The following is a 12,594-nucleotide window of genomic DNA, read 5'->3' as shown; positions in this document are numbered from 1 at the left end:
GCTGCACAGCAGCACTAAGCTGGAACATTTGGCACCAAGCTAGGAATGAGGAAAAAAAACACAGGAACACACAAAGATATACACATATGCAAACACACGTACACACACACACACACACACACACACAGAAAATTGAGTTTGGGGATTTTTTTCTAAAGAGATTCAGAGGAAGTAGATTTTTTTTAGAGGAGGACTTGGACTCAGGGAGCGAGATAGGAGCTCTTTTTTTTCTAAGCCTGTTGGTGGTGGAGGTGGTGGTGGTGGTGGGGCTGGGGCATCCATTCCGCTCACTCCACCCGATCTTTCCTTCATCTGTCCAGCTGACAGGATGGAGCCGTGTGATGATGACGACGAACTGGGAATGTTAGCAGCTTTCCAGTAAGTTCTGGTGCCCCTAGACGCCACTTGTACCGTACATGCTTTTGTTGTTCTTTGATTTGAAGTAATCCTTTTTCAGCCTTCAGCGTGTTAAAGCTCTTCAGTGAAGGCTTTGTTGATGAAGCTCTGGGGGAGGTTTTCATAGAGATTGTGGCTGGTAGTGAAGCCAGTTATGGGCCTCTGGCTCAGGGCCACTGACTTTTAATGAATACTCCTGCAATTTTTCAAGACCCGTTTTCAATCTTTGAGCTTTTGATGGCATCTCATCGCTATGTGTTTTTATCTGAAGCATATGAGCATTAAGTGCACTGCGAATAAAGTTTATATCTGTTTTGCATGCCAAAGTCACCTCTGTGTTGATCCTGCTTATGCAGAGGTGACTATTATCTGTACATCTAATCCAGTGAAATGTTTTAAAGAAGAGACGTCGATCAAAGCAGGGATCACATTCTGGCTATAGCTGTTATAATTATGAGGCATCAAAAATCTGCCTACACGACTTTAGCTTAAATACGTGCTTGACATAGATGCATATTGTTTTAAAGTTTGCTCAGTGTGCCATTTTGCATCCCTAGCCAAACAATCTCAAAGTTTCTTTTGATTTCTCTTATGAATGAGAGTTTATACATGTTTTTAGCTTTCTTCATCATCTGCTGACTAGCAAGGAGCTGGATGCAATACTGGACCGTCCCACAGCAGGCTTTAGAACAACCATATTGTAATCTCGCTCGCTGAATTAACGGCACGTGAATCTTAAGTTACATAAGGCTGAGGTGGCTCCAAGCACCCGAGACCTTGTAATTACTGAACACACTTAGAGATTACATCATGGATTGAAGGGTTTAGCAAGATGGTTGCTGGGAAGTGTGTGTGCGTGTGTGCATGTATTTGTGGGTTGTGGTCACTTAAAATGTGGTTTTGCACATACATTTTGAACACAAGTTGCTTGCCTTGAATATGCATTTATGGTATGGTCATGCAGACTGTATGAATACTGTATACTAGTTCAGGAGTTTTATGTAGTTACTGTAGAGAGTAAAAAAAGCTCAGGAGGAGGTTGTTTTAATGTTGTCTATTCAATAGCCTGGTTAAGTTTTTACTTGGACTGATAACAAATTTTATTGGACAAATTTGCTTCTGATCCTTCCATGAATATGTAATACGATGTGATATTCACCTGCTAGATTTGTACACCTCAAGGCACTTTTGTTGCCAAGGTTCACATTAAAATATTATCTGGTAGGTCAGCTAGTATGAAAATTTTTTTAATTTTGTCAGTTGTAACGCTGAATACTAGGTGCATGGGAATTAATTAGCAATCGAGCAGAGTCAAAATGGTGAAAATAAATAGCTATGTATGAACAAGCTTAAGTAACGACTGGTCAAACAAATCTTAATCTATTGGCTAAATGGTTAAATTAGCTAAAAGTAAGGCTCTGTGGTTAAAAGAAGTCAAATGTACTGGGTAAATCGTTTAACTTGTTAGCTAAGGCTAGCAATCAAATGGTTAAAACTGTTAGGCTACAAGGTTAAATTATCTAAAAGCTAAAAAAAAAAAAGGGTTAAAATGTAACTAAAAGCTGTAACTTTCTGTAACTAAATAAATTTATGTGAAAGAAATGCTAAATGGTTACAATTTTTAGCAGCTATTATGAAATGGACAACAATAATGGGTAAATGTTTGAAACTGTTAGTTAAAGTTAGTAGCTAAATAGCTAAACATGGGGCTAGCATGGTTAAAATCGACCACAATGATAGATAGATTGGCTGAAAATGTAAACATTAAAGGATTAATATTAATAAAAGCTTAACTGAAGTAGATGAAAATTAGAGTTTAATGGCTGATTTAAAAAAAAAATTTATTATGTTAATATTTTAGAAGTATTATTTTATGAAAAGTAAAGGGTATATAGCCAAAATAGTTCAAATTAGTGTATAAATAGCTGAAATTTTTACTAGCAATGGCTAACTAGGTTAGTTAATAGTGAAATAAAAATAATAGTGAAGTTAGTATGAAGCTAGTAAGAAACCGGCGACCTATGGTAGACACAGTTATTGCTATATTAAACCTAATATATGGTAAGTTGTGTTAAATAACATCCAGGTAAATAAAATGAACACATTTGAATATGAGCCAAATCAATTTGAGTGATATTTTTTGATTTCATAACACTGTTATTTATTTATTGATCTTTAAGCTACAACAGCTGTGAGAAAAGCTAAAAGAAGAGAAGAGGTGAGTTTGCAGGGTCTGTGTAATTTTTTTTTCCTACATAAAGATAAACCCATGCAGCTGCTGGTCAGCAGTGGACTGTAGGATTGAGGAAGCACCAGATCGCAGCATCATTGTTGAAGGATTACAGCAACAAGGTGATAGGTCATTGGCTTGGAAACATGTGGCCCAGAAAGCAGACAAATGAAATTTGATTCAGACTTGGCTCTGCTGTGTCAGGCAGACAGACATGCATGAACTGATTTTCTTTCAATCTCTCCACCTGCTGTTCGTGGTTTTCTGACCACCGATATTGCAAATATTTGAATGTTGACTCAGCAGCTGCAGAAAGAGTGAGACAAGTAAAGCCAAGGGAATCTGCTGTGCTTTTTCTCCACTACCCCCTTACTGCAGTATAAAGGGTTTTCCTCGGATGTCTGGCTAGGTTCTACAGGCCCAGTTTCAAACCTAAAATCAGTTAAGGTGCGTGTGAAATTATTGTGGTGCAAAAGGGCAGACACCTAAAAGTGATCGCGGCCTGCCAAAAACAGATTATCACCTAGTTTATAGCCATCTACAGCTGCTTTTATCTAGATTAAAAACGCAAATACAGAAACTTTATGTTCATCCATGTGGCAAGCTCTAAAATATAATGCCTTTTTTAAAAATTATTTTTTGAATATGAATTTGGAGGTTAAAACTGTGGTTTCATATGTGCGCTTTCTTAGCATCCCTTTTTGTTTCTGTGCTTTCCAGAACATTCCAGAGGCTCTCTCTTTTCTTGTCTCTTCGTCTTCCATGTAATATTTATACTGTTGATTTTTCTGCCCACCCTTTTGTACTCAATACTCTCTTTCTCCCTCTGTATTTACTACCAATCCCTTTCTCTGAAAGTCGCACTTTTTCTCTTCTGCCAAAGTAATAAAAATACATCTGGATGAAAAACGTTGCATTGCAACCACAAAGCAGAGCTATTGCCATAATAAACAGCCACCATGACATCAACGATTTTAAAACGTCAGGTTAGCACTTTGAGTGCCGCCATATTGGGGTTTTTTTTCCTTTTGTTTGTTTTGTAGCTCGAAATTAGCTTATATGAAATGCAGAGTGGAGTTCTAATTCATTAGCCAGTGTTATCAAGCTTGGCTAGCAAGATACATTCAAACTGTACGGCGCAATGCTAAGTTGCCTAGTAGTAGCAGTAAATGGCCTAATCATTTAATAAAATATCAGAATTATACTGATCAAAAATTAAGCACAAAGGTCTAGGATGTGCTATTTAGAAAAGCAAGCCATAATATTACGCAGATAAGCCCCTTGAAATGCTCCAAATGGAACAGGCTGCACATACAGAGTGAACTGATCCAAATGATTGTGTTGGGACAGCTACCAACCAACAGTGGATGAACGTTGATGAGTTATAAAGAACTAAGAGTTATTGTGAAGGGTGAAACTTTATATAGAGGCCAAAACGGTATTTTATACCAGGATATAAATATGCTTTTAAATGGTGTAAATCTGGGACTCTATGGAGATTGATTCCCTTTTTGTCACCTTGTGGTCATTAGTGGAACTGCAGTTTTTTTGCCTCTTCTGCATTGGCCTAATTTTTCATCACCAGAGGTTGACCATTGCTTATTAGGTTGCAATTATTTTATGTTATACTTCACAAAAGACCACGTCCTTGGTATAATTAATGGCATGTCTTTGCGGCACATTTGCTATTCATATTTCAGCAGAGGTTCTAATATATTAAACCAAGGCTGTAATCGGTGCCTTTGCACCCTCATAGAACTGAGCCTGACACTGTGCATTTGGAAGGGAAATCTTAAACCCGATATAACAGGTAATTAGATAACAGTTTCCCTTTCCTTTGCTGCTGTTAGTTCATATGCAAAAGCAAGAGAGTGCATATTTAGTGGAATACTCCCAAACAGATTACATTTAAGACTGCAGCTTTAACCTGTAATTCTATAAAGGCGCATAACTAGGATATAAGCATTGGAAATGAGAGGCATTGTTCATTTCTTGACTGTGATTATTCATCTGAGGTTGAAAGTGCACCTACGTTTCCTGAAAATCCCTTGGGTGATCTCTTTTTTCCATTTGTTCCGCAATTTCAATCTCATTGGACTTGTACATAACAAGGAAATTAGATCCTGAGGTATTACAAACTTTCTATAATGCGATTTGAATGTGATGAAATTCAGTGGTTTCCTGTCGACACCATAGTTTTTCCATCTGAGTGAAACAAGACACTTCAGCTGTTTTGCTGAAAGCCAAATCTAATTCTCCCATTCTCAAACACAGGAAGAAAAGTTGTGAGCTGTTCTTCCCCTGATTTTAAAACATGGCCGCTCGGCCTGCGCCTCCCGCCGCACTGCAGGGTGTTTGTGCTCGAATAGGTTGGGTCAGGCAGGACGGGCCTCGAGGCCAAATCGGTCATAGGCCGATTAGTTTGCTGGCAGGTGCTCAATGTCTAGTCCTCTTCCAACTCTTCTTCCGCCTGTCAGATGGAAAATTCATGTAAATTTCTGTTGGCTGGAAAAAGGAAACGGAGCTATGGTTTTGGAAGGCATCGTGAAACACACAGTCGAAGCCCTGGCTTCTATTATTCCAAACCCTCAGCATGTGTGGAATAAAACATACACACAAAAGTGAGTTTCATGTATTGCAGTTCCTGAAATGCACTCTACAGGGCTGCAAATCAGACTACCAGCAGAAACTGGGTGTCAGTTTCTAGCTTTCATCTTATAGGTAATATCTTGGAAAGTACCTGCTGCCAAATTTTGCATCCTAAATTGGCTGAACTTGTGATGGATATTCTAATGTAAGTATGTATTAAGAAGATCATTTAATGTTTAACCATAGTTAATATGCAAATTTTGAGGTTATTTGTTGGTCTTGGTTTTGCTCCAGAGAAGCAAAGAAATGCGATATTACTGAGAACAGCATTTGTAATATAAACCTGGATGTGTGGTGTCGGACCAGCCGTGCGCTAACTGGGGATTTGTGCCGTAAATCCGTCGTCTGTTTCCAAACAGTGAGATATCATTCCCAAATATCAAATGACTTAATGTATAAAGCCACAAATCCCTTAATGACTTAATGCAGACATGGCAGCGACTCAACCAGTTAAGGAACATTTATATTCGTCACAGGATTTCTGTCTCTACATGTGGAGGAACAGTTAGAACCCATATGCCACAGTTGCATATGCTTTGAGCTGCGCCTGTTAAACGAAGTTTTATCAGATGGATGAGATTTGGATCATCAGGTTTTTTTAATTCCCCTTAATTGTTTATTAGATTACACTCTCTGATGCTTGATGCCTAAATAGTTGAGGGCAAAAAAAACCCAACTTGTTTTTCTGAAGTGAAGTTGCACTTTAAAATGGATTGCAGGCTGAAGTTTCAATTAGTTTTTATTAGCATGTCCCTGAACCAGTAGCAACCAGCAGCAATAGTTTTTAAAGCTGACGTAGGCAACATGTGTTTTGCTGCCACTGGACAAAAGATGAATAATAACCTTTTATGATGCTGTAATTCAAGCGGTCTGAAAGGGAACCCAACTCCCACACATGTGTACACACTTAAAAAAACAAAAAAACTAATTACTTAAATGATTAAGTAAAGGACTTTCAACTGGGAAAACTGTGTTATAACCCTTCATGAAAGCAAAAGTCAGCATCTACTCATTTTTAGCGCACATAAACTTCCTGGGTAAGTCTGTCGGCTCTCTATTTTCTTTTGCTTTTGCATTGTCTGCCTATTAAACATTTAAGGTGTCTGACAGCCATGTCAAAAAGAAAGACCTACACAGAGTCATGTTATCGCCTGCTATGTCTTCACTTAACAGTCATTGCAGTGTGCAGTATTAAAACTAATCACAGCCTGTGATTAAGTAGCCTGTAGAACCACCTTTAGCAGCAACAGCTTAAAGTAACTGTTTTCTGACAGACTCTCACATAGTTGTGGCCGAATCCAGTTCTTCTTTAAAACTGTGCTTCAGTTTCAGTTCTGCTTCAGAGGTCTGTCCTTTGGATCTGGATTTTTTTTTTCTTTCTCAGCCGTTCTATTGTGGATTTGTTGCTCTGTTTGGGATCATTGCCCTGCTGCATGACCTAATTTTGGCCAAGTTTTAAGGCCCCACTACAGCCACTGCATTGGTTGTAGCTTGTGCTGCTGTAATGTCATTGCCACTTCTATTTATGCTCATCATTAAGACGCAAGTAGCCGCTGCAGTATTCTCCCGAACTCTAGGTGTCGCCACTCAGAAAATACCACCACATCAGGACTGTGGAAAATTTCACACTCATGTCTTCACCTAGTTCAGGCGGCAACAGCAGAATGCTTAGAGTTACAAAAATTGAGAAATTACACCAGTGTCATTGCACGGCACCATGCGACGTGGTGAATGGCAAATATAAAAGCACCATTAGCTGTCAGGCAGAAGGCCTCACATTTGACTCTAGAATACAAAGCATGGTATACAGAGGAGTTCATAGTTGACCGAACGAGTGCACGGCACCCAGGTGTGTGGCTGCAAAACAAGCCCAAATCATTACCCCTCCACCACCGTGCTTCACAGTTAGCAAGAGGTGTTTGGTTTTTCTCAAAAAAGGTGGTTTGCTTTATAGCCAGACATCTGAACTTTGGTCTCTTCTGTGCAAAAGCGCTTGTTCCAGAAGTCCTGTAGTTTGTTCAGATGCAACTTTGCAAACCTGAGATGTTTTTCTGCCAAAACTGCATATTTCTGTGTGTTAGAGACTGCTATTTATTTTTAAACAGCATAAAGACTAGTGAGCGAGTAGTCTCTGAAAGAGAATTTTTAATTTCTTGGCTACGATGATGTTTAATTAATCTTTATTTTTAGTTCCGTCATGTGTGCTGTCACAACGTAGCTCTCCACGTTAACACTCCTAATTTGTTTGAACATGCAAAATTGCTTTAAAAATTGCTGTATTTTTCTTTTTGCAATGTGCCCTCTCGACTTCTGTTCTAGGAAAAGCTGTTATTTATTATGTCCTCTTCTGCCCAAAACTTTACAGTGGCACTTTTTTTTCCATCTCTTCACTGGGAGCATTGCCCAGTTATGTTTAGCAATACTGGGATTATTGCCCATGTCAAAAAAAGAAAGAAAACACACATAAAAAACCCCTTGAGTCCTTTTCTCATCATCAATTATTGGTCCTTGGCCTGGAAAGCACACTTTTAGTCCCTACATTCACCAAGCAGTAGTTCTTAACTAATAAATGAGTCGTCCCCAGTTGAAAATGACTGAAATCAATGATTTAGTTTCCTTTTAACTGAACTGCTTTGCTTTGTTTTGTGTTGTCATGGGCTTTTCTTTCCTGTCGCAATTTTCTATGGTGTTACTATATATAGCTGATTAAAAAATATTGTGTTCTAACGATCTCCCTAAAAATACAAGCCTGTATACAGTGTGTGTGTGTGTGTGTGTGTGTGTGACTGTGTTTGGCATTCAGACAATTAGCTTTGCTGGCTGCCTCAAGAGATGTTGCTCCAAAAAAAAAAAAAAAAACAGTACATCGCTCGTCAGCATTCATACTCAGTCAGTGTGTGTGTAATTAAATGTCAGGGTAGGCTTGGAGAATAGCTAATAGCATTTAATCAATTTTTTCAGTCTACTTAACTATGGGTGTCCATTTATGTGCCTGCACACCAGGCATTATGGGAATATGTGCATGGTATCAATGTACCTTCCAGAGGAAGATGGGTTTTTTTTCTATGGGCTTTGCAGCCGATGCAGGCCTATGTGGAAGCAACCCCTACTAAAAGCTCAGGCGCAGTCGGCAGCTTGCTAATATGCTGAGAGGTGACAAATGGCTTCTGCTGTTCCCAGTTTTCCTTATCTCCTAAATGTCTATGACAAGCCCAATTATTGAAGAGGGATGTTTAGTAAGCTGACAGCAGGAGTTGTGGGGAAAGAGGGGGAAGATGGAGAGGTAGAAGGAAGAAAGCATACTTGAGCCAAATGTTTTATTTGTCTAAACCCACATGGAGCAATCAGTGCTCCCTATGTAATGCGCCAGAAAGGTTCTATTGGCTTCCAGGTACGTAAGATGTGCCAGGTGGATGAAAAACTCTGTCTCTTTGGGAAAATGCTGGACTCAAACTTTAATATACAGCACAGAGTCCTCACATGCCTAAGAAAAAAATCTACAGCAGGTGTTAATGGTAGGTATGTTTCTTTCTGTAGATGTTTTATTTTTAATGTCATTAATACTTTGTCAGTGTGCAGTTTAGTTTATCTTTAGTTTAAATTGTCCATCTTTGTTGGGAAGTACTGGCACTTAAGGCTGACAAGCTCATTAATCATGTCGTCTGGTTTAAACACTTCATCCAGTTTAGAAAACCTCAGCAGCTAATCTGCTGATTTAGCCTTTGGATCAACAGTCAGTAATGCAGATAGTGAAAGCGTCCAATGAGATTTCATCCAATGTCATCCTTATTTTGCAATCAATTTCTTGTTCTTTTATTACTTTGCATTTTTATATTAATATATTTTCGGATATAAATTCATTGGCAAGTCATTGCAAACAAGGTGTGAGGAAAGGCTTAATTCTCATCGCAGGTCCCAGATAAGTAAAGATACAATTGCAGTACTAGAGCACGACCAATATATCAGCTGATAGCTGAAATTTGCTGATGTATTGCTGCACGCACTTATAATGACTGATACTTGAAAAATTAAAAGAGGAAACAGGAGAAACACCCTTTTTTCTGTTGATGTTGTATAGTTTGTCCACCAGAGGGTGCTCTGCAAACTTCACTGTCGGTAATTCACGTGTTTGGAATGTTATGAGCGCAACAACCAGATAATCCAAGCAGAGTCAGGTAGAGCGTACACCGGTAAATTAGATCTACATCATAAATTACGCCCTAACCAGAAACCCCTTTGATCCTTACGCCGTAACCTTCCAAGTCATTCAGTCATATCAGGCTGCATCGACCTATATGTAATGCCACTTCATGTCAGGTTACGTGGAAGGTTACTGCATAAGGTTAACAGGGGTTCCTGGTTTGGTTGTAATTTATGATATGGATTTCTCACTGAAGTAGAAATGGAGCATCAGCCATGACTTGTTATGGCAAAATGCAAGATTATTTTTAAACAGTATATAGTATCATATAAGCAGCTGATGCTGATCAGGTGATCTCATTGGTACTGAGATCCCCCGATCAACCAGTCATGTGCCTGAAATAATGCAATGCTTGATTATTTTATCATTTATCATTCATTCTACACGATAATAAATGTGTCATTTTTTTTTAACTGGATAAAACCAGATGTTTCTGGTACCAGATGTAATTTGTGACTTTAATGATTTACAAACCAAACAGTTTATTGATTACCCAAGAAAATAATTGACAGATTAATCTGTAAACAACCAATAGCAGCAACCAGCACTTACTTCATTTAAATGTAGATCAAACTGCTGACTCAAACCCGTTGACGCTCTCCTGCTGGAAACTAAGGCTGGCCTATCTAGCAAGATCTAATGAAACTTCCAAGTCCACAAGGACTGATTTCACATACTGTGGCTGAAACAAATTTATTTTGGATGTTCTTTGCATAAAATACCGGCTTTGCTTGTTGACCCTCTTTCATGCCTTGTCACTAAATCTCTAAATAAACGTCCCCACTGGATCTTGACCTGCATTACATTATGTGTATTAAAAGTATGAGCCTTTTTTTCTCTCCTCATCTTTTCTTCTCTCTCATCACCTTCACTTATAATCCCTTCTCCCATTTGCCCCTACTTGACCCTATCCTTTCTCTTTTGATCGTCTCCTTCTCATTCAATCCATCTTCAACTCCAGCATCACACCTTTGTCTTACAACCTTTCTCCCAGTATCCATCATTTATCCTCCTGACCTTTCTCTCTCACTGCCTGTCACACGCTCCCTGGTTCCCACTTTGTTTTATAATGTTAGTCCATTTCTCCTCCCTCGAACTGTCCCTCCCTTCCCTCTCTTTCGGGTTGTCTGCGCTATCAGATTAGGCCTGTGTCATAAGAAAAAGAGAGAAACAGTGAGATTGCTGGCTGGATTAAAGGGGTACGGGAATGAAATTCTATGATCTCATTGTTTAGACGAGTCCCATAAAGTTGGTGTATGTGTGTGCATGCAAAGCGTGGAGTCTGCTTTATCCCTTGTAATGACAGGGAGCTGGCCAGGAACGCCTGGCTCTGCAGTGTTGAATGCTGGGAAATCTTGCCTGTGTTTAGTAGGTCAAAAGAAAAACGGTTTAACAAATGATGATTTGACTTTTTTGTAGTATTATTGTATTCATCTATCACTAGGATGTCGTGTAGTTGTCACAGCATGTTAAACCACTGTGTGTCCCTGTGTATTACACTATACATTCAAACAAAATAGTTAAAGTGAAGAACGTTACAATGTTAGGACTGAATGGCTCACGCCGTGCTGTGACCTCATAAACCACCGTATGACATGACAATCTATTTGAAAGAAAACAATGCTTATAAAAGTGAAGCACACACATGGATTACAGTTCTCTGTCGCTGCAACGGATTTCGATCTATTGGATTGCAGAGAGACCACATATGAAATCAGTTTAGATCCTAAAGAGCGAAAAAGTGATGAAAAAGGTTTTATTTTTTTAAGGCTCATACTGTCAAGTTATTCAGATTAGTTAGCACTGGTGCACTTTTACTGAAAAAAGAATTCAATACATCAGATACAGAGAGGTAACTCTGAAATATAAAAAAGTATTTATTAGGGGTGCAACGATACTCGTATCGATATTGAACCGTTCGATACAGTGCTTTCGGTTCGGTACGCATATGTATCGAACAATACAAATTTTTAAATTTATTTTATCAACTTTTCTTCTGACGATGCTGTCTGTGTTGAGAGCTCAGTGGATCTGCGTTCGACTTATCCGCCTAGGCCGCACTGTCGAGCGCAGATCCACTGAGCGCAGCACAAGCTAGTGAGACAGAAGCTAAGCTCGTTGCAACATGACAAATTGAACCTCCCCCACCCTCATTCAGATCTGGCCTTTGGAACTATTTTGGTCTTCATGTGAAGTATGACCCTGAAGGTAAGCGCGTCATGGACAAAAGTAAAACACTATGTCGGATGTGCCACTCAATTACATTGGTGGGAACTAGTGTGTTAGCGCAGTTTGCTTGTTAATGTGTTGATGCCGTCCAGCCGCATGCACGGGGCAATCCGCGGTAGCTCATTAACGGAGATTTGCCATGTTGTGGCGTTAACGTCATTTCAAAGAGATTAACGCTGACAGCACTAGTGGGAACACAACGAATATGACTGCACATTTACGCTGACATCATCCTAGTGCAAAGACAAGTGGAAGCAGACAAAAACAACAAGCACGCATGCTACAAACTTTACCCGAGTCATTTAGACAGCCGTTAGCACATGATTCTCCTTATGGGGACCTGATATGTTTAATATGCTGCTGAGAATATACCCCAGAAGAAGCGTATAGTATAGCTTTTATTTTGGAAAGAGCCATTTCTCTGTAATAAACTCTCTTTTTCCAAAGATGAGTGATTTCTCGATCAGATAGATTTATTTTTTTATTACTTTGTTGTTTCAGCAACATTAAATTTAAAAACTGTGCTTTTGAGTTAAAATATATATTTATAATTTTAACAAATGACAAATTAAAAAAGCATTAACATTTTTTTGTATCGAAAAAATATCGAACCGTGACACCAAAGTATCGAACCGAACCGAACCGTGAATTTTGTGTATCGTTGCACCCCTAGTATTTATATATATTTAAAAAACACAGAAGGAATACAAGAACTACAGTTAAATGTAGCAAGCAGCAGTCATAACCTGTACCTAAATTATGGACGGAACCTCTGTGACCCATTGGTTTGAAGCTATTTTGCTTTGAAAATTTGACATTGCTTATGCAGTAGTGATGTGTCGGTCGCGAACGAAATGGCTCTTAGAGCCGGATCTTTGACGTGAATGAC

General features: G+C 39.0%; 1 protein-coding gene across 1 annotated transcript in view; it reads left to right on the top strand.

Annotated features, from left to right (window-relative positions):
* Window positions 1-304: 304 nt before the first annotated feature.
* Window positions 305-12,594, top strand: part of LOC146360915 (FERM and PDZ domain-containing protein 4-like) — a 97,006-nt gene continuing 84,716 nt past the window's right edge. Inside the window, exon 1 of the mRNA XM_084920791.1 lies at window positions 305-378. Within this exon, the coding sequence (XP_084776917.1) occupies window positions 329-378 (50 nt within the window). The 5' untranslated portion in view covers window positions 305-328. The remainder of the gene's footprint in view (window positions 379-12,594) is intronic.

Source organism: Perissodus microlepis, chromosome 23 (genome assembly GCF_051167445.1).
Source record: "Perissodus microlepis isolate ML-2025 ecotype Zambia chromosome 23, ASM5116744v1, whole genome shotgun sequence".
Lineage (NCBI taxonomy): Eukaryota > Metazoa > Chordata > Actinopteri > Cichliformes > Cichlidae > Perissodus > Perissodus microlepis.
The sequence above is the reverse complement of the archived record's forward strand: the minus strand, read 5'-3'. Positions and strand labels throughout refer to the sequence as shown.